This window comes from Toxorhynchites rutilus, chromosome 1, assembly GCF_029784135.1.
Source record: "Toxorhynchites rutilus septentrionalis strain SRP chromosome 1, ASM2978413v1, whole genome shotgun sequence".
Lineage (NCBI taxonomy): Eukaryota > Metazoa > Arthropoda > Insecta > Diptera > Culicidae > Toxorhynchites > Toxorhynchites rutilus.
Window position 1 is genome coordinate 69,286,962 of NC_073744.1, and position 20,796 is coordinate 69,307,757.

Genomic DNA, 20,796 nt, shown 5'->3' on the forward strand with positions numbered 1-20,796 from the left:
ATCTGATTTTGTTATGTTAGTTTCAACAAAAACAAGTAATAAAACTCATGATCAAACAGGTCATATGCATTGAAAACTTTAACAAATTGACTGTTTTTCAATGACTTTTCGGGAATTTTGCTCTTGCTGCTCTAAATAGGAAGTTGTTAGCACAGAAATGAAAAGTTTTTTTTTATTTTTTCGCGTTCAAAAAATCAAGCATGTTGCTAGGTATCAGAACTAGTTACTACATAAGGCTAGAAGTCATAATATATTGTTAAAAAAATAAAATAAAATCGTTGGTGGCAATATAAGTGCCACTACCCGTAAAAGGATTAAAGCAAAAAAAACTGCGGAAAGAACAAAACCTTATAAAATGCAGAAATATGTAAACTTTTCTACAGTATTACTTTGATAAGAGAACACACATTGTTATGTAGGAAAAAAAACCATTGGATTGAACCTTCTACAGGAACAAAAATGTAGGTTTTGGCCAATGACGATGGCGGTTTGGCGATTTCTCGATTTTTTGTCATTTTCCGGAAAACGGAAGAATGGAAAAATAAATTCTTGAAGATTGGGTTTTCTGTAACGCCAAATATCAAAATTACATCAATGGCTTTCGTTAAAAAATAATTTTCAGCTTGGTCGTTAAAGAGTTAATAGCACCAAGTACCAATGGGTTCACTGTCGCTCTGATGATATTCAGGGGACAATGAAAAAAAGTAACCTCCGTATTCAAACTCGTTTCCAATGTTGTCTTCTTCCAGCACTTTGAACATGACTCAACAGTCATTCGGATGTTTAGTTGCTATCTCACTCTACGAGTCGACTATCTCATTTCATACTACAAGAAAGCTAGGTTTGTTTGTATTGTACACGAAAATTACTCACAAATATAAAATAACATGCAGTGTTGTGTTCAGCAACTTTGGAAAAGTTGTGAGTTTTGTTGATATAAACCCGTTTTTCTGTATGTTTTTTTTTACAAAATTGAACTCAGAGACAAAGTGAATACAAATATTGTTTAGAATTTCTGCACGTTATTTTGCACGCTATTTACTAATACTGACGCGATGACCAGTGTTGCCACATTTAAATCTATACCAGAGGGGTCAAAAATCTTTCTCATCTGTATTTTTTCCAAAAATTCCAAAATGGTACACCATCGAAAATATTAGTTGTAGTGAAAAAAATAATTTATTAGTTTTAAAAAATACTCATTTATTTACTACAAATACTACATTTACATTTGCAAGTCATTCGTGTGTTTGATGACGCTTATACATAGTTTTGACGTAGGACTACGTCTTTCATTTCTATACCGGGGTGTAAAATCAAAGTTTCGAAAACGAAAGCGTTACGCCGGAGACCGAGATTTTGAGTGTTAATAGCTCCTAAACAACTGAACGAAATGGTATGATAAACACTTCATTCGAAAGATAAAATGTCTACGCGTTCTATACTTGTTACTTTCTGATCCAAAAACTTGTTTCAATAGTCTTAAATTTGCTTTCAAAATAGGCTATTGAAATCACCAATCGGTATATAAGCGAGCGCCGCTCGGAAATCCACTCAGTTCTAATTGAACAGCGATTGGAGCATGTTGTCGCTGTTGTGGTGAAGCTCTTCATTTATCATGAAAGCGCGGATGAACGGTGTCACCAAGAGCCCGTTTGTGCACCTTAGGCCAGAAGGGAATCCATCAGGAGGAGAGTGATGCTACAAACGGTTCCCCGGGAAGATCTCGAAGCAGCCGCTACACACACACATACACGCACGGAATTCTTTCCGTTTGGATCGAGAAAGATCCGGAAAATAATCTGCCAGTTCCTCTAGGAATTTAAAAATATATTCATGTGAAAGAGTTTATTTGAATGTTTTCTATCCATGTAACACTGTGACCAAATATGTTTCAATCAAGTGCTATTAACAGATGGTTATCGAGTTAGCATTAACCACTGGTGGGCTTCTAGTATCGAGGAAAATGTGGAAATATCTAATCGTTACTGAAAATAATCTGCCAGTTCCTCTGGGAATTTAAAATTACATTCATATGAAAGAGTTTATTTTAATGTTTTCTATCCATGTAACACTGTGACCAAATACATTAGGTTTTGTGATTTTTCAATCAATCGCAATCAACAGGATAGCTTCTGAAGATTATTCTTCCCCATCAGTAGGATATTTCCGTATCCAATATTGGATGCATAAAACCTTGTGCCTCCAACGTAACGCTCTCGTTTTCGAAGTTCTCCAAATATTCATTCATTCAGAATGAATTCAGATTCAACTTCATACAAATGATCTCTAAATCAACGATAGTCCTACGTCACCCTTGCGGTTATACCATAGATATAACCCACTTCCTGTTTTTTATGAATCTAGATTGCATACTATTATTATTTAAAATTTTCGAGCTGCCGCCAATCTTTTGATCTCAAAATAGCGTTCATCGTATCGTTGCTGAGCAGATTTCGAAGCTTATTTTTGTTCTCATTATATTCAGAAAAAATGGCTCGACAGTTTCCGAGGAGTGATGCATAGTGAGAACGTTACAAACAAGGCATCGAAGCGCCGAAAAGGCGAGCGAACCGTCAATTTTTTTTAGACATCCAATTTTTGTCCATCAACCCTCATCAACATGCTCATGTTCTGAAATTGTGATTTCCTTACGGAGTAATTTTATCTTTAGGGTTCAGAATTATTTCTCCACATCTTGTACATTCCCATTGTAGAATTCTGGGAACGCTTCTAACACAACGATAATGCTAATTGCTAATGCAAATTGGGAATGTTTCTGGAATTTGACATTGCCGTAGACTTGAGCGTCGAACCATCAAAATCGAATATTTTTCTCATTTGTTGAAAAAACTGCGACAAATATTCTTTGAAATGATCTGCCTTTCGCTGTCCATTGTTCTGATAATTTCTTCTGCTGCTATTCAACCTAAAATTCTTGTCGCTTTTCAAATGATCTTCATATTTAATAGCATTGAACATTGAAACAACGCAGATATTAGTGAGACTGATCAAATGAAAATCTTCCAGCGTCTCCGTCCACCGTCCGACGCGAATCCTTCCAGATGATCTTTGTAAGGAATTTCGTGCTTATGAAACTAATCAATCATTGTATTGTAAATGCTTTTATGATCAGCAGCACAAAGCGATACTGGGGCGTAAAAGTTCTCATGTACCTCAATGTTGCTTTGTTCAAATGTAAGAAATTTCACAAATGGAAAAAAATCTGTACCAATTTGTACTTTTTGACCAAAATCTGTATTCTGTACCGTACAGAATCTGTACCGAAAATAACGAAAAAATCTGTACCAATCCAGTTAAATCTGTGTAACTACTTTTTGCATCAGAATTCAAGCTTGTATGAACATTAAAATAAGATTATGGGCCCTATTCCAGAAGACGAGACGAGCAGACAAGCGCTCGTCTCGTTTGTTTTCATATTCCAGAAGCCGAGCTCGACTAAAAACAGACGAGTAGCTCGTCTGGCTCACCGACCGTTTGGACGTGCTCGCTGATAAATCTGTCGAGTCTGCTAGTTTGTTTGATGTGTTTGTTCACCTTGTTGATTCCAAGCATCGGTATTCTTCTGTTCCACGTTTATCTTCAAAAAATGTTTCACGACTAAACTAGTATTGCATAAGCAATGTATGTTTTCAACTGCAACCATCAAATTCAATTACGTCGTTGCGAAATTTTGCAGATTTTCAAATGGGCATCTTCCAAACAACACAACCAAATGTAAACATTGAACTCATATCCAGGGATGCCAGATGACTGTTTTGAATGTATTAATACGGCACGGGAAGTCTCTTCACATCATATTGAACGAAAATGAATGATTCAAAATTAAACTTTGTGCATTTTTGATAAGTCAATGTTTTCCTACTGATTAACATTTTACATTAATGCGTTTCATTCATCGTACCTAAATGTTTCGAAATTTTTTTGGCTATGAATGTGAAAAAAAACTAGACTACTTTATTGTATAACTGTTACTGGAAATACATATATATAGATTTAAAACATTTCTTGATAAATCATTGATTAGATGAACAAACATTACCCCCAATAAATCCATAATAACAAAACGTTTGAGTGAACGTGGAGTGGGTATTTACTTGCGAGTATACTTGTGGATGTTCCATCACTGTCTGTTATTGAAGTGCACCCACGCACATCGTGTGACCACATCACACGAGTTATCGTTGGTCCTATTATATAAATCAAGTCGATAAGAATTTTGCTCGTTAGCTCTATATTACTTTTATAGATACCGAGCAAGTCGATAGCATCGACCGAGTGAAAGCTGTCGGTGCAACCGTCATAATTTTTCAAGTTGTTTGATTCGCCTGTTGCATATCTTCAGAGAATTATTTTGTTTTGATTTGCGTCCCTGATATTTTCTTTTGGGAAACGTTGAAATATATGCATTTGCAACACATAAAATTCGAGCTCGGTAAGAGATTATCTCGATTTACAAAATAGGAAATTTAGCTCGATGTGATAGTGATAGTGATTGTATCGACTTCTCGATTCGATTTATATAATAAGGCCCAATGTCAAGTGCGACTCCGTCAGTAGTTTACATCCGTATTGCTACATTTTTAATTTCATTCGTCACTCGAAACCCCACTTCACGTCACAATTCTTGTTTTCGAACGAATACAATACATTCGAAAGTATGCTTCATTCGTATCCGTGGATTCGTACGAAATAAATCTATCCATTCGAACTTTCGAACACCATTTGTTCGAACGAATTGTTTTCCTTTTCCTTGTTTTCGTACGATTGTGTTTTTTCGTCTGTCAGTCAAACGCTACTGTCGAGTTGCGAATTGGATCAAGTGTAGAAAAAAAAATCAATTAAAAATTGGTGATGATTGCTTAGTGAAATATCGACATGCTGAAATTTAAACTACATAGATGATTTTCAACTTTTATGCTAAACCGTTCAATTCGTTCCAGGTACCGTGTTTTATCCGTCTTGATTATGAAATGTTAATCACGGTTCACTTAAAGCTCATCGGTTCTCCATATTTTCATACCAATTCGTCCAACTTTTCAGGTCAATTTTTCATAGGTAGCATTAGTTTCTATTATTTACAAAAATATGTCTTTAAATAGAGAACTGCTTTCGGGTGTACTAATCAGAAGCAGATAATATTCGGTACTTACGTATTAACGTCGCCGCAGCAGTTATCTTTTGGGAAAATCGCCAACGAAAGAACAACAAAGTGTGGTTTTTATACCTCATGGGTATAAAAACCACACAGAAAAAGCGCAATTTTTTAAATGAATAATTTTTTTCCTAATGAAATTTATTCCGAAGGCAATCAAATGAGGGCGAAATCCTCATCTAAACGAGAATAACGAACCGAGGTGGTCTCAAGCCGCCGAGATGACGCAATCCGAGTTGGCCGCAAGCAAACTTATGGTACACCGATTATCTGGTTAGTTGGAACATAGGAGACGATCCTTCAGTTAGCTCTGACCCAGTGAGTTGCCATTGACTAGCACACGAAATAAACGATACCCACGAATTTCAGTAATTAGTTAGTTTTGTTATAATAGTCGCGTTCGTACGAACACCGTATATTTACACTTCTGGAACAGTATTGGAAATTTGAGACTAGCGTCCGACAATTCCTGCAAGCCACAGTGGATATACTTTTCGTCCAGACTTAAAACCAGGCTGAACTCCGGACTGGACCGGGTTTTCAATGGTGAAGCAGGACATTTGTAACGCATTTCGCATGTCAGTGGCGGTAAATGTTTTATGAACACATACGGATTGAAAGTAGTTTTAGCTGATACACTCGTTTTGACCATCGTTTGATTCCCGCTATATTATTATGCTTTTCAATAACCACAAAGCGAATGGATTAAAACAAACTGAACCTACCTCAATTTCCAGCTATATTCCACTTTTACGTTCATCACCACTCATTACAATCGTTTCGTTGCATTGATTTTGCGCCATTAATTTTTATAGACTGCGATAATTTTGTAGACGGCGACTTCATTTTTTTCTTGCTTTTTGATAATTCAACTTCTCTAGATAGGTTTGAAATTTCGAAATACATCAGGTAACACCAACAGTGTTCACATTCGAATGTGTTCGGCAGGGTTCGAACGAAACCATAATACCTTCTCCGAACCATAAGATTTACAGAATAGGGTCCATAACCTCTTGAAGAATATACTCAACTAATTAGTCGCTCTTCCATTTAAGTGTATTTGTGATACTCACACCGGACATATTAAACACGTACGGCTTCTAATAATTTATTCAGTACTTTCTTATTGTTTTGAACATTACAAACGTCTTGGTAGAACCACTACTATAGAATAATTAATAATGAGACTCATTGCACAACTGTATCATCATTTCGTTACAATGTGTTTATGTTCACCATTCTACTGTTACGCTGTGGCTTCACTTCGATCTTATACAATTAAAACAGCCGTAAATAACGAACTTAAATTAGGGACACTACAAAAAACATAACCATTGTGCACTTCAAATGCATTTCGACCTGAAATCATGTTTTTCCGCATTCCAAAAATGAGGCTGCCTTGAAATTTTTGATCCATAGTTGTGTGTGTGTTATAGTGGAATGTGATTCATTACCCTATATTGGCGTATATGAGTGAGTGAATCGGTGCTTGTTTTTTGCTCTATATTGCTGATTTGTAAAAGTGAAAATTTTGCTTGTTTTCCGATTGTAATGTATTAAATTTATAAAGTGTCACTTCGTCATTAATCTATTTCATCCTCCACGAGAGGGAAACAAGTTTCTGCACTCGTGCCTGACACGTCTTACAAACTAGGAAGAAACCGTCTGGTGTGATTTTATTAATCCATTTTTCGCCTTTTTTTATTCATATTTTGCTGGGTTTATTAATTGCGGTGTGTATTGCTATTATGCGCAATTTCTACTTATGCAGAAAGAAGTTCTAATTTCGATTCTTTATGGCGACCAAATTCGTCAAACCAAAGGCGCTGAAACGACTAGTATTTTCTCTAGGAATAAAATTTGTGAAAAAAAAAGATTAAGTCACCCGTCCATACAACAACATTATTCTCAGCTCTAATATTTGAGCTCGTTATGATCAACGAAAGGCAACCGAGTGAAATGAATTCAAGGTAGACTACGAATCAGATTCACTGGAACTATAGTCCAATAGAGCGGAGCTATTCCAGTTTAATTCAGTAATAGAATCTACTTTTCAACACCACTACTACTGTTTAGGATACATGTTTTTTAATCCATGAATATGAATATGTTATTCATCTTCTTCGCCCTGAACAAAAAACGTAAAATTTCACTTGAATTTTGTTACATCGTGATTACTTGGTTCATTAGTTGGGGATGATTCAAAACAGTTTATCCCCCTTCCGCAGTAACACTCAGTCACTCTCGTTGTTTAATAATGCGACCGTTCCCAATCCTGTTAACACATTTGGTCCATTGTCTCCGTTTCCGTTGGCGTAAGTGCTTCCATTAATACTGTTCAGAGTTGTGCAAGTATTGCTGGTGCTTGTGGTATTCGAACCGCCACCTGTCAACGATGAATTTGGCTTGTTGTTATTGATCGAATTGTTACTGTTGCTGGTCGTCAAAGTAGCATTCTGACTGCTCACACCCATAGGACCGTAGAATATTAGTTCAGGTATTTGACCACCCTGTACTCCCGTTCCGTTGGTGCTCTCCGACGAGCACTGGAACTGAAACGTGACCGTTCCAACACAAACCTCACTCATGCCTTCCTGTCCGAAGAAGCTCAGCTCGGTCCCATCTAGCACGACCGAAGCCGTGTAGAAGCATTCCGGTTCGATCTGAATCGGTGTCTCGAAGAACACGTGGAAGGTATTGCTCGATCCATCCGAGAAAAACTTTGTACTATTTTCTGCCAACACCCGGCCCAGCCGTTTCAGTTCGATCTTCACATCGTAGTCCGCAGCACCTGTTGAGGAACCGTACAGTCCAAAGCCAACGATAAAGATGCGCTTGTCCACCGAAAACTGGATCGAATCGCAACGGCCCCGGTAGCGCCACTGATTGCTTCTGTATGCACACGAAGCGAACCGATGGCACACCTGTGTCTTCAGGCCCGTGCGTGCTTTCACTGGGAACGTGAGTTTCGGTTTGTTCTTGGCGGTGAAGTTCAAAAAGATGTCGATTGTCTCCTGGTTGGTCAGTATACCCAACTGAGCGACTCGGTTGGCAAACTCCTCCAGCGACATCGTCGGAATTCGGACCAGATACAGCGCTTGGCCCAGCACCTGTCGTCTGTTGTTGGACGTCGGTTCGATATCGATCTTAGTGCAGGCGGCGTGGGCCCAGTTCAGGGCAGCCTCGAATAGATGGATCTCCTTGCAGTTGAGTGTTTCTCGCGCCAGGATGGTCTCGAATGTCTTCAGATCGATGTCAACGAAGCCTTCCGATTTGATGGCCATTTCCGCCTGTACGTATGGTTGTTTTCACGTTTGTTCGTTTGTTTTTTTTTTATTCGTTTGATGGTGTATGGGAAGGGGTTAAAAGAACGGAGAAATATGCATATTAGGAACATGTGAGATCGAACTTAAGATAAGTGAAACTGCAATATTTATCGTCTGGTAAAAATTCTTTATCTATTCCATTAATGCAATCGAGAGTATACATTTCGAGTACAGCGAGAATATAAACACAGGTAAACTGTTTTTGTTTTGCCTTGTACATCTAAATTTTGCAACTTGAAGTTGCCGATTAGCTCCAACAACAATATGTGCTCGCTTGCTGTCTCTAACAAATGCTTCAATATACGAGAGCTTGATATGTGTTTACATAGAAACAATAGAAAACACCGAGAACAACACACCAACACACTTGGCAAGCAAACCAAACGCTTTGAGGTTGATTTTAAAAGTATGCACTCTTATTTTGCTTATTTAATTTTTAGTTTTCGTTTTCATGCAGCCATTAATTTTGGAACATTTCCAGTTACAGCTTGATAGCGCATATGCGTAATCACAGCGAGTATTCCAATTATTCTAACAATAATTCTCAATTGGCAATGTTTATCACAACCATATATAAAAATTCGATGATAATTTCATGACTTTTTTTTTCGCTGCAAATGATTTAATGGGCTGTAATTAGAGAGTATTGCATTCAAACTGTAACTTTCGCTCTTTTGTTGATGTGAACATGTTATCCGTGAGACGGCTCTTGTTTATATCCTAACATAAATTGTTTGTTTGCATAAGTCTATCAAATATTGCAGTTTTTCGTACGTAAAACTGAGTTTCGAACTGTGTTTAGATTAAAGAGTACAGTTTAAAGGGGGGAGTGTTATACGTCTTTAATGAGACGAGGACAGTGGTTCGATTTTTTCAACAGTGCGCCACAGAAATAGTACGATTAGAGCAATTGGTAGCACAAGAAACAACACTGATGAATTATTGCCCATTATTGTCTAATATCTTGATATGATATAGGAAATAATCTGAGTTTTAAGACCTTTGTCCGCAACCACAGTAAATGGATCAACATGGGAGGGAGTACCATTACAAACGCCGAGCTTTCCGATACTAATTTCAGGAGGTGTTCCTGCTATAATTTTCAAATTATACTGCTTTTAAATTTCAAATTATGCCGGTTAAAAATATGATTCCGAGGTCTCTCTTTGCTTCGTTGTTTGGTTCAATGCGAAAATGCGCAGGCAAAATTGTCAACAATAGAATTCTAGCAGTACTATTATTATGCCACAAATCCATTGGACAACAAAAAAGAGGTCTCCCATAACCATGAGACGGAATGCGGAAAACTGCATTGTAGAATGGCCAAATAGTAAAGAAATACTTTTATATGCTTCTCGTAGCGAGTGATCAACGTCTAGAATGCGATTCTTACGGAATCAGGAATCTAGCCTTTTCTAATGTCAATGTCCCAATTTTCTAAATCGAGTTTATTTACACGGTTTCGCGAAATAACACGTTTTTGCCCAGAATGCAATGTGTGCATTTCATTACTGAATGTATGAAGTATGAGAAAATTCGCGTTGCCTTTTTGCACGGTACGTATTTCCCATGCAAAGAAATTTTCTTCTTCTTCTTCTTCCTCCTCTGTAGGAGCCTTGAACCACTGTGATCATTAGTTTGATCTATAGTAGTGCATTCCAGTTTGTTCCATCACTCAGGGAATAAGTGATGATCGCATCAGGACTTTGCATATCCTCCCAAGTAGGTATGATTTCTTTTATGAAGTTCCTTCCCTTATTTGGTTCAGCAGACCACTCAACCCTTGACTTCGTAAAGACCGCCCTAGCCATTTTTTTAGCTCTATTCTCGTCTCTGATTGGACAAGATTGAGTTAGAGTTGTATATTGATCGTTTCCGTTTTTCAGACTACCAAGTCCATTGGCGTGATCCTTAGAAAGGGATTTATTAAGTCTTGCTACAACAGGTAAACTTTCTACCTGTTCACAGTTGAACTTCCTATCTCTTCTCTTAGATTTACGGATGTCTTTGTTATATTCTGTTTTTGTAATCTGTCCAATCAGAGGTAATTTTTGCTTTGTTGAAGAGTTTTTTAGACAATTTTCTAAGATTTTCAAGTTTTTTGTTCCACCAAGATGCATTCTCGCTTGAAGTTGTCTGCTTCAGTGGACCATTTTCTTCAAAGGTGGATTTAATATTGGTTTCAAATTCTGATGAAACTATTTCAAGCTGTTCAGTGGAAGAAATACCATCCATTTACCAGGCTTCCCAGGCTTGTCAGTTCAGAAGTACGTTTTTCATTATCATTTCACCCCCATATACTCCGGTTAGACGTAGTCCCACCGTCAAAATCACCAGAATTATAATTAAACATTGTATTTTTATGATCAGATAGAGATTCTTCATATGACACATCCCAAGTTTTCATCATATCTGATAGTTTAGAACTGCAGAGTGTTAGATCAAGAACTTCTTGTCTAATAATGCAAAGCAATAATCGGGTGTATTGTTGATATTTTACTTGACCACACGCTACATCCCCTTTCATTGAAGATGCATTTTGATTTGAAAACCAATTTCTATCTCGACTGAGTGTCTCCAACATCGATGGATGGTACCTGTATTGGCGTTGAAGACGCAATAAAATCTTATCAACATAGCGCTTTATAGCACAATAGATCAAACAAATGGTTGCAGTGGTTCAAAGGCTTTAAATTGTGCGAGCACCTTAGAATATTTTTTTCGTTTCAACACAACTTGCTGTTCATTCTAATATGAAGAAGCAAAATTTCGATTTCGAGACAGTCGAGGAGATAACAAAACAACAAAACAAATACAGACTGTAACCGGGATATCTTCTCTTTTAATAATTCAATGCTTAATTCTCTTGTATTGCAAATACGAACCAAAGGCTCCGTCCACGACAAAGAGTCGTCGGAATGATTGAAATTTAAAAAATTAAAATGAATTGTTTGTTGACAGGGACCGGGTTATTGTATTCATTGATTACTTCTCACGAACAGAAGTAAGACAGGATTCGTTCAATTTCAGTATGGAAGTGGACGAGAACATATTAAAGGATGCCCGTTTCAACTTAATGGATATATATTCTAGCTATTCAAAATTGTTGCAATCGCGTTTGCAATAAATCGACATCAACCACCACAGGTTAAGTTAAGGTACATCCATAGCAATATCGAGCATATTTGTGCAGACATTTGATGAAAAAGCCTAGCCTAGTAGAAGCATTCGTTAAATTACTGCTCATAATTTCAACCAATTGTTCACATCGAGGGAGCTCACCATCAAACCGACGGTACCCCGGCTTGGGTACTCAAAGAGCTACTGGAAACCGACGAAGAAACCGTTGTGGATGAACTAATCGAACCGCTGCCCTCGGTGGCACTACTGCTGCCATTGGGGGAAGATAATTGGTGGGGTAGAGGGGGTTGACTGTTGCAGGATTGGGAGAAAGTAGACACGACGGCATCATGTTGAGTGCTATTACAGAATGCCGAGGATTCTGAGCTAGAGCTAGTGTTGGTTATGAAATGAGTGCTATCCCTATCTACTATCTCTAGGTTGGCTGTGGAGTGACATACCTGGGCGTCAATAACTTCCCAGCAGCGCTGCATCAATTCTGGTTCCTCGAAAAGACGCGATTGGCTCAACAGCAGGCAGGCGTTTTTGGCTGTCAGACTGGTTTCGAGATAGTTGACACAGGCTCGGGCCAAATGGGGCACAATATACTTCTTGGCCACATACAACGTAGCCAGCACGTTGTCCGCTTCCAGATGGATCTCATCACAGTATAGGTATCTGACGAGGAAAGATAAAATGCAAAACTTACTTCAGTTGAAGAAAAGACTGTAATGTGTACTCACTTTAGTAGCGTTAGAAAGGCAGTTGGCTCAACATCAGGAACTTTTATTTCTTGTTTATTTTCGGCTAGTCCTCCGTAGAACATGGCATAGAATACGGAGCTTCCAGTAGCGAGAACATACTTATGAGCCGGTATGGTTTGCACCTGTTCTGCTTTGGAGCAAACATCATGAAACGAGAAAGAAAACAATGCATTTGTCAGAATCCATCGGTTACGCAACCACGTGCATGCATCTAAACGGCGTTGCATACAGTGCTGGGAATCAGTTCGCAAGCGAAAGGGCGTAGTCCTACGTACCGTCGGTGCCAACGATGAAGCGTATATCCGCCATCAGATCGTTGTTGAACATGGCCGCATTCCGCTCTCGGACGGTGCTCTTGGTGGCCTGCCAGTTTGGATCGCCGGTATCCGCGGCGGTTGTGCTAGTGATAACACTGCTACCACCAATGCTACTACTTCCAGTCGGTAGACAGAATGAGGTTGAACTGAGGGCCCCGGGTGAGGTGATGGTAGGCGACGATGGCGCACTGCAGGGTTGAGTCACTTGCATATTTTCTACACCACGACCTCCCGGGCCGTTTTGAATACCGGTGGCAATGGCACCGGTAGTGGCAGCAGCTGCGACACTATTTTGATGGAACGGGGCCAGCACGTTAAACATTTCAACTGCAATGAGAGTCAAGAACCGAGACACAAGTTATGCGTAAACGCTCTCTAGAATGGATCTGTTTGTTCTGAAACAACCAAGATGAGCCGCGAGCGGAGAGAAGTGGTGAGCATTTGTTTTTTGCCCTTCTTCGTTTTTGCACGATAGATACAAAAACATAACTCTTCTTTTATTGTCTGCAATTGCTGCCGCTATTCGCCCGATCGTGACGTCATTTATAGTTGCACATGTTTCTGGTACACATTATTCAGCAGTTTAGCGGTAATTGCTTGCATCAGTAGTGGTGGAAAATTATCACCATTGCATACGGATGAGGTCGACAGAGGATATCGATTTTTGCTTCTGTTTGCCCTTGCGTCGTGGCATAAACGCGACATGTCATTGTGAGAGAAATTTCGCCACAGTCGTTCCATTAAAAAAAGACATCGTCAGATCCAAAGGATAGATTAGGTAGTCTTGAGTAGTCTCATAACCATTGTAGAGTGAATTCGGATGTCATTAGAATCGTGAAGCGATCGTTCATATGCCGCAGCCTTCAGATTCGATTTCCGTTCTAGCCGGAAGTTTTTTCGCCTAAGAAATTTCTTCCGACTCGCGCCGGTGTGCGCGTGTTCTTGAATTTGTCGCATTCATCATAGGAATCTTAATCAGGTATAGTCAACTCTCGGTGTAATGTGCGCACATGCATACCTCCCCGTACTGATTGAGCAGCCGACCAAACTATCGACCGATAAAAAGTCTGCAGTTTGCGGGGGCTCTTATTCGATGTTCTGTAACTCGATATTTTCCCTAGCTCGATCAACTTCATGGCACCTTTGATTTATTTTACAAGCATTCTTCTCTCCATAACTTGATACCTCCCTAACCCGATGATCCCTTGGATATCGAGTTAGGGAGAGTTGACTGTAGTAATAAAATCACACAAGTAATACTACGACAAAGTTCCTCTAAGAGCCTTGGCAATTGACAAGTTTGCGAAAAAAGGAGTCGTTGGTGCAATAAAAAACATATAATAAATTTTAGTTCTTCTTTGTTGTTAGTCAATTTTGTAAAACATTCGTATACAAACATGCTGGTGTGTCCAAAAATTTTATGACACCTATAATGTTAAATATTTTCAAGCCTGCTGCACTCATGTGCCTCCACATCACGACGGAACCCCGCCGGTCTTTTGATGCAAATAAGCTATATTTGCTTTTGTCAGGGAATGTGTCTTGACTTCAAATTCAATATTCTCAAAGATTATATCGTCACTCGTAGCGGATACCACGTTTCAACTTTGGCTTTCTCTGGAAAATATGCAGTTATTGCTGAAATGACACAGCCTACCGCCTCCTTCGATACAAGCAAATCTTTATGAAATTGTTTATATCATTGCCAGAATTATTCGCGTCTTCAAATGATCACGTGGTAGTGAGCAAATAGCTTTCGAATGGAAAACAACTAATTTACATAGAAACATCCGTGAAAACCAAGCGTCAGTTGAGCCAAATATTGAAACCCCAATTATGTCACAAAAAAGCGACGACTGTAAGTCTTGATCATGTTTGCCTCTTCCAACTAAATTAACGTAAAGTCGCTTTTCAACCTGTCTATAACTTCCGCTTGGATTCTGATTCGTTTAAATAGATTCCTTCGTTCCATCCCAACACGTGAACAGTTTTGATTGATCTTTCCTGAAATGTCGTGAATGGAATGGGTACTAAGTTACTAATTGCGGAACTTCATGTTCACATTTTAATTAGTGGTTACACACATATAATTTATTTTTGCTAAAAATGAATCATATCATCTTATAACATCAACTTCGGTGAAGTAAATTTTATGAATTCAACAAAAAGTTGTTGATTGTATGAATCAAACGTGTGCATCATCCTCAAGTAATTTTGATTTCATCTGATTTCCAAACCGGTAATAGTTTGACCGGTTTCGTCGAAAACATGCCCACCGTGCATAAATTAAATTCGCCATGTTGGATTGATTTTTTTCGCTGTCTTTCAGGGGCTCTCATTTTTTTAGATGATTATCCTTGAGCTACTACTACCCTACGTTTAGAATCAATTCCTGAACTCTGGACGATATTGTTTGTTTAACATCTCACACAAACTTACTATTGTGGTATGGAAACACTGAAAAAATCTGCTCTTCGTTCCTCTTCATTGGGCGCTGGGAAATTTTCGCATACAGATTGGACATAATCTTCTGCACCTTAAGAATCCTCAACCGAAAGCGCCTGCCGCTTATCAGTTTTTTCAAGCCGTGTCTTTCTATAATTCCTGCAAGATCTGTCCAATTGCCCCCAGGTAAATAACGTTTCTACAAGTACCAAATCGCAGTACAAGGCGGCAGGGCGTTACACATTCAACTTCAACTGTATTGCACTCGATTCCCGTTTTTCTGCACCGCCCTAAAAAACTTCCAAACCCAATTCAATGACGCATCACCAAGACGACGAACTGCAAACGGCAAATCGAATTTGACTCACTAATGTCTTCTGCTGCTATTATTCTAGCAGCCGAGAAACACAGCAGCCACTTTCGCAGCCATCTTTTTTATTTTCCACACTCCGCGCGAGAAGATGTGTAGAAACTTCCACTTTGCTACGCGAGTCGCGATTGAGTAGTGTGTAGTGAACTATTGTACAGCTTTCGGCACCACAGCAGGAGGAGCAGTAACTGCAGCCTCTTGGAAAGTTGTGTTTACACAAATGTGGGTTCTGTTTAATGTTATGTGTATGCGTTGCGCCAACATGCCGCGCGGGGGTGAAATTGCACTTACTCGCATAGAGAAGCTGATGTTGTGTGAGAGTGTTTTTATTTGCGGCAGCAGTGACTGTCGGAAATGGAAACACTGTCAGGCACACTGTGAATAGTGGTTTAATTTTGGCCAAAAGTGGATTATGGGCAGAATATGAATAGCGTTTTTCGCATCCGATTTTTCTTTTTAAAACTTCCAATGACTCGAGAGCAGATAATAACACTGATATATGAATATAGATTCGCTGAAAATAAACAGAAGTTCAAGAAAACAAATATCAAATTGTCCATAGTAGAATAGGCAACGCATAAATACCTAGGTCATGCGGAGTCAATTAAATTTATTTTTCGAGAGAATTTTGGTTGAAAAAAAATTCTTACAACTTTTTCCCCCATACACTATCTGTCAAAAGTTTCTCCGATAAAAGGAACAAACGTTATCATGACTCGGGCCTCTATCCTTTTGGCTGAACCAGAGTTTCACACTTTATTTTTTTTTCCTTTTGAATGAACTCGGATGAAATAAATATTGTAATGTGTGTAACTCGAATTTTTATAAAAGAAATAGGTTCAAATAACATAATTCTACCGTTCAGAATAATGAAAACCTAAAAAAAATTAAAAAAATTGACGAGAAGTAAAACCGAATTGTAATTAGGTTTAGAAATGTTTAGATGTCAATAATACTAAAAATTCAGTACAAGTAATAAACCGAAATGTCAGTTGGGCGTAAACGCTAGCATTAGTTGATAAAAATTTTTGTTAATTCGATTATTTCTGCGTTTAATTGTTATTAAACTGTAGTGGATTGATATAAGAAAATCAATCTTGATTATTGGATTTCTTTAGACATTTCTATTGGATTCTTTTTGGCAATCGATTTGAATCTATCCGCATGACCTAGATAAATACTAATCTAAACTACCCAAATATGCATTGTTGACGTCAGCGCCAAGTGTGTCGTTAAATTGAATGAAAATTACAAGAAAAAAAAAACAAAAAGATCCTCAGGCCCACTTTTGGCAATTGTATTGTGATTGATTTCCATTATTTAAGTGGTTAAAATGTCTAGACAGCAGCAGTATTCTTAGTCCTCGAAAGCAGTAGCATTTTCGGTGAAAGGCAGCTTGATTACAGACTATGCTCCCACAACACACACACCGACACTGAGAGCTTTAAAAATATCATCATCAAAATAATAAAAGTTCATTTGTTTCTATGAACGTGTGGGTGTGAAAAGGACGCACAAAAATATCGCTTCTACGACGTGCTTCTACAAATATCCACTACACACTGCCACATTACACTCATATTCAGCGTGAACTCCAAAAATGTCTGCTCTGTATTAATGAATTAATGAACTAAATTCGAGATTGCGGATAATCAGTACTCTACAGTAATTAAACAAAAAGACAGGTTGGTAAAGTCGGGGACATAACCGATGAGACGTAGGACCATACCAAAGGCAATTCAAATAACTTATAAATAACTTATCGAATATCGGAGTAGTTTTTCTGTTCCTATTAACAAAATTACATCTCTAACGCTTCCAAAAACATCATCTCCAAACAAATAAGTCACAAATTATACTATTCAGAAATTTTTGCAGAACGGAATAAAAAAAATGAAATCAATTGTGTTGATGGTAACTATAGCAATGAGCACAGCTCTCACTTTTGAAAAATTTCTTCTTTCTTTGAAAGGTTTGGTAGCTCTGAGAAGCGCCAATGGATTAATTTTCGTTTTCACGATGTCGAAATTTGTGTCCTCATTTTGCTTTGACGCTTTGACGCTGGGTTACGGTTATCCATTGAAATGCTCGATACTCGTTGGTCGTTGCTGATGATATTCGTGAAACAGTGGCATTGAAGCCCCCGCAGACTGCAGATTTTTATCGTCCAATAGTTTGATCGGCTTCTTGATCAGTACGGAGAGATATCGATACTCGCACAATGCATCGTTTAGTTGAGTCGGTTTTTGCACTAGCCCAAACCGTACAAAACTATCAGCCGATGAAATGTCTGCAGTCTGTGGAGGCTCTTAGAGTATGCGCGCAACAAAATTTAAACTCGTTGCCCGCTGTCGTCGTTGCCACCGCTACACTTCTACCATTCATGCCGCCGCTCTTGTCACTCTTGCCGCTGCTCTTGTCACTCCTGCCGCTGCTCTTGCCACTTCTGCCATTTGAGGAGCACAAATAGGACCAATCAAAACGAGGCACATAGTGCGTTTGGACAATGCTGGACATTTAATTTCATTTTGCTGGTCAGCGATCATTCAACAGATTCCTCAAAGGTTTCTCAGGCGAATAAATTGAAAAGTTTAAAGCATTTATTATTTAAAGTAAAGCAAAAACTTCATCCTCAAATGGATGAAATTTGTAGTTTGAAACTTCTATAAAAACAGCATTCGATGTAGCAATCGTATGATCGGCATGTGATGAGTTATTATTAGTAATGCTACAAGTAGTAACACAAGCTGTGAGGATTCAATAGAAAAGATTAGAAACTTCATGAAATGCGTTCAACATATAACGATTAATTTCCATGACAAAAAATATTCGATGACTTTAATGTTAATCTTATCTGAAAATGTTTCTTTTGAGTAATTTTACACTCTGAAACGTATTCATTCATCAATAACTTTGCGGCTACTAGTACATACACATCATACAAAGTAATGCTATTCCTCAAACTTTAACCATTTCTTAAATTTGTCAGATATGCTGGTTTTATTAAATTATCTAGCACTGTTTTGAAAAGCCTTGAAACATTTGTGCGCAGTGAAAATCATTCGGTTTTTTTTCACTCTGGAAAAGCTTATTCAGTCGATTTGCAACAATCATACTTATTGATAATAATATTAGGTTGCAATGTATCAGGAGAATTTAATTTAATGTAAGCATAATACATGCGCAAATCAGAGAGATATTATGACAGTTCTCTTTTACAACAAGGAAAACTATGACAGAGAATCTAATATATGTTTCACGGATAACTTTCATTCTAATAAAGTAAAATGTACAAAAATCAAGATCATTTCCCAAAAATCAGGCGAAATTGAACGTCTGTGAGGATATCAGGGACCATGATAAAAAGTCTGGGCGTAAAACCGAAAGATTGGCATCTCTGATGCTCACACATTGGATGAATTCGTATTATTCATCACTTACACATTTGAAGTAGCGGTTCATTTGCAATCATTTCACCAACGCAAACAAATGCAGAGAGCGTCAAAGCTCTGTTTACAATTTTACTCTCTCGTTTTCTCTATTCTGTTCCACACTCCATCTCATTGCGCTCTCCAATGACGGCACGGGTTCCGATGGTGATATGTTTGGGTTTGTTTATGCATTTTCCGCACAAGTCGTTAAAGGTTATATGGGCGCTGTCTAGTTCTGAAATGTGGAACTAAAACATGATCGTTGCACAATGGGAATTATTTTGAATATTGGTTGAGGGTTTTTGATAGATAGCGTCAATGAATGTGGTTAGATTTTAGAATTTAACTGAACACCGTCAAGCTGATGAGATGGGATGGGATCAAACGCAATAAAATCACAATTTAATAAGGAATTTCTATAAATGGATGATTGATATTAAACGTATAATAATTTATACTGTAATAGTTTGTTATTAAAATGAATATAACATGCTTTTATAACAATAGAAAGTAAGTGTTTTCAATTTCACGTATTAAAATAAGATCTTCATGTTCTCTCGTGTGAACAACACAATATTTATATGTGTATGTTTTCAATGTTCTTTTTCTCGCGCAAAAAAAACGATACGAAACCATACGAAAACGATTCAAATGGTCTGGCACCGAGTGAGGGGCTTACTATAAAAACATTTGCACTCCGGTGGTTACAACCAGCATGTGATGTTTCCTTATTTTTGCTCGCAGGGGAAGTGTTGTTTCGTCTGAACGAAACTGCTTCTCAATTATGAGTTAGTCGGAACAGGTTACCCCGTCTGGAGGGAGTTGCCGTTTCGTTAGAACCTGTTTTTTTGCATTGATTTTTTTTGTTACAATGTCACGAGAAGAATGCTGCTAGGTAGGTAGAGGTCTAACGTAGAACATGAATTATATAAAGTTGTATAGCGATTAATGTAGCATTGAGTGTAAATGGCATGTTCAATGCCAATGATCATTATCTAGTTTATCATTTTTGTGCTCTGCATAGCATTCCAAAAAGGTGGAACTTAGAACTTGATTTTCATTTCGTACGCACGTTCGATAAGTTGGCATGACATAAAAGTGGATGGTAAATAGATACATTAACTGCAAGCGTGAAATGAATATCATTATTTCGCTATACGTGTTATGAAAATGGCGTAGGATGACACCTTTTGACAAAAGGCATCATTAACCGCAATGATGAGAAATTTTGAAGGTGAATGCGCAGTAATAAAGTGCGGCAACATTTACTTGCACGCCAATCCTCACATTCGATGGGATGATGCATCAATGTCTATGGGTGTTCGATGAACAAGCGACGGTTTAACGTCGTGTGGGACTCTATATTTGAGCAAAAAGTAATAATTGCAAACGGTATGGAATGGTATGTATACATTGTCTGGAACTCCGACGTATTAGGCCTCAGCTAGGCAGGTGTTTGAGGGACATGTAGGGCAATTGCGTAAGCTTTCTATCGAAGAAAAAGAAACAACACGTGGCTAATGCAATGTTGAGCAACTCGCTATGAGTGAAGATGCAGTTGTATTAAGCTTTCGTCGTTATGGACAATACAAGGAGCGGCAAAAGCACACAGTTGTTTTCAAATACTCTGTGTATCACCCTAACTATCGACTAATGCTATAATCAGTTTGTGAATAAGTTTTCTCATTATTGTCTTTCATCTCGAGTGAATTTTTTAACCGTTCAACATGATGATAAACATTATAAACAGTACTCTTAAATATGGTCCAACTGTGAACATTCGAACGAGTACTCTCACGCCTAAATGGCTACAGTGCAATATACAAAAAAAATATCGTAAGATAAAA

At 38.1% G+C, this 20,796-nt stretch overlaps 2 protein-coding genes across 7 annotated transcripts in view; one reads left to right on the forward strand and one right to left on the reverse strand.

Moving 5' to 3' along the window:
* Positions 1–20,796, forward strand: part of LOC129763473 (transcription factor IIIB 90 kDa subunit) — a 77,352-nt gene that overhangs the window by 13,443 nt on the left and 43,113 nt on the right. The gene's annotated exons all lie outside the window — the stretch shown is intronic.
* LOC129763472 (BTB/POZ domain-containing protein 6-B) overlaps positions 6,272–20,796 on the reverse strand; it is a 50,480-nt gene continuing 35,955 nt past the window's right edge. For 4 of the 6 annotated variants that reach the window (XM_055762564.1, XM_055762567.1, XM_055762566.1 and 1 more), the window contains exons 3-6: positions 12,662–13,030; positions 12,366–12,513; positions 12,084–12,300; positions 6,272–8,466 (exon numbers count right to left, since the gene is read on the reverse strand). In XM_055762564.1, the coding sequence (XP_055618539.1) occupies positions 7,411–8,466; positions 12,084–12,300; positions 12,366–12,513; positions 12,662–13,030 (1,790 nt within the window). In that variant the 3' untranslated portion in view covers positions 6,272–7,410. Of the gene's footprint in view, positions 8,467–12,083; positions 12,301–12,365; positions 12,514–12,661; positions 13,031–15,142; positions 15,716–20,796 lie in introns of those variants that run through there. The other 2 variants (XM_055762569.1, XM_055762568.1) reach the window with 2 other exon arrangements.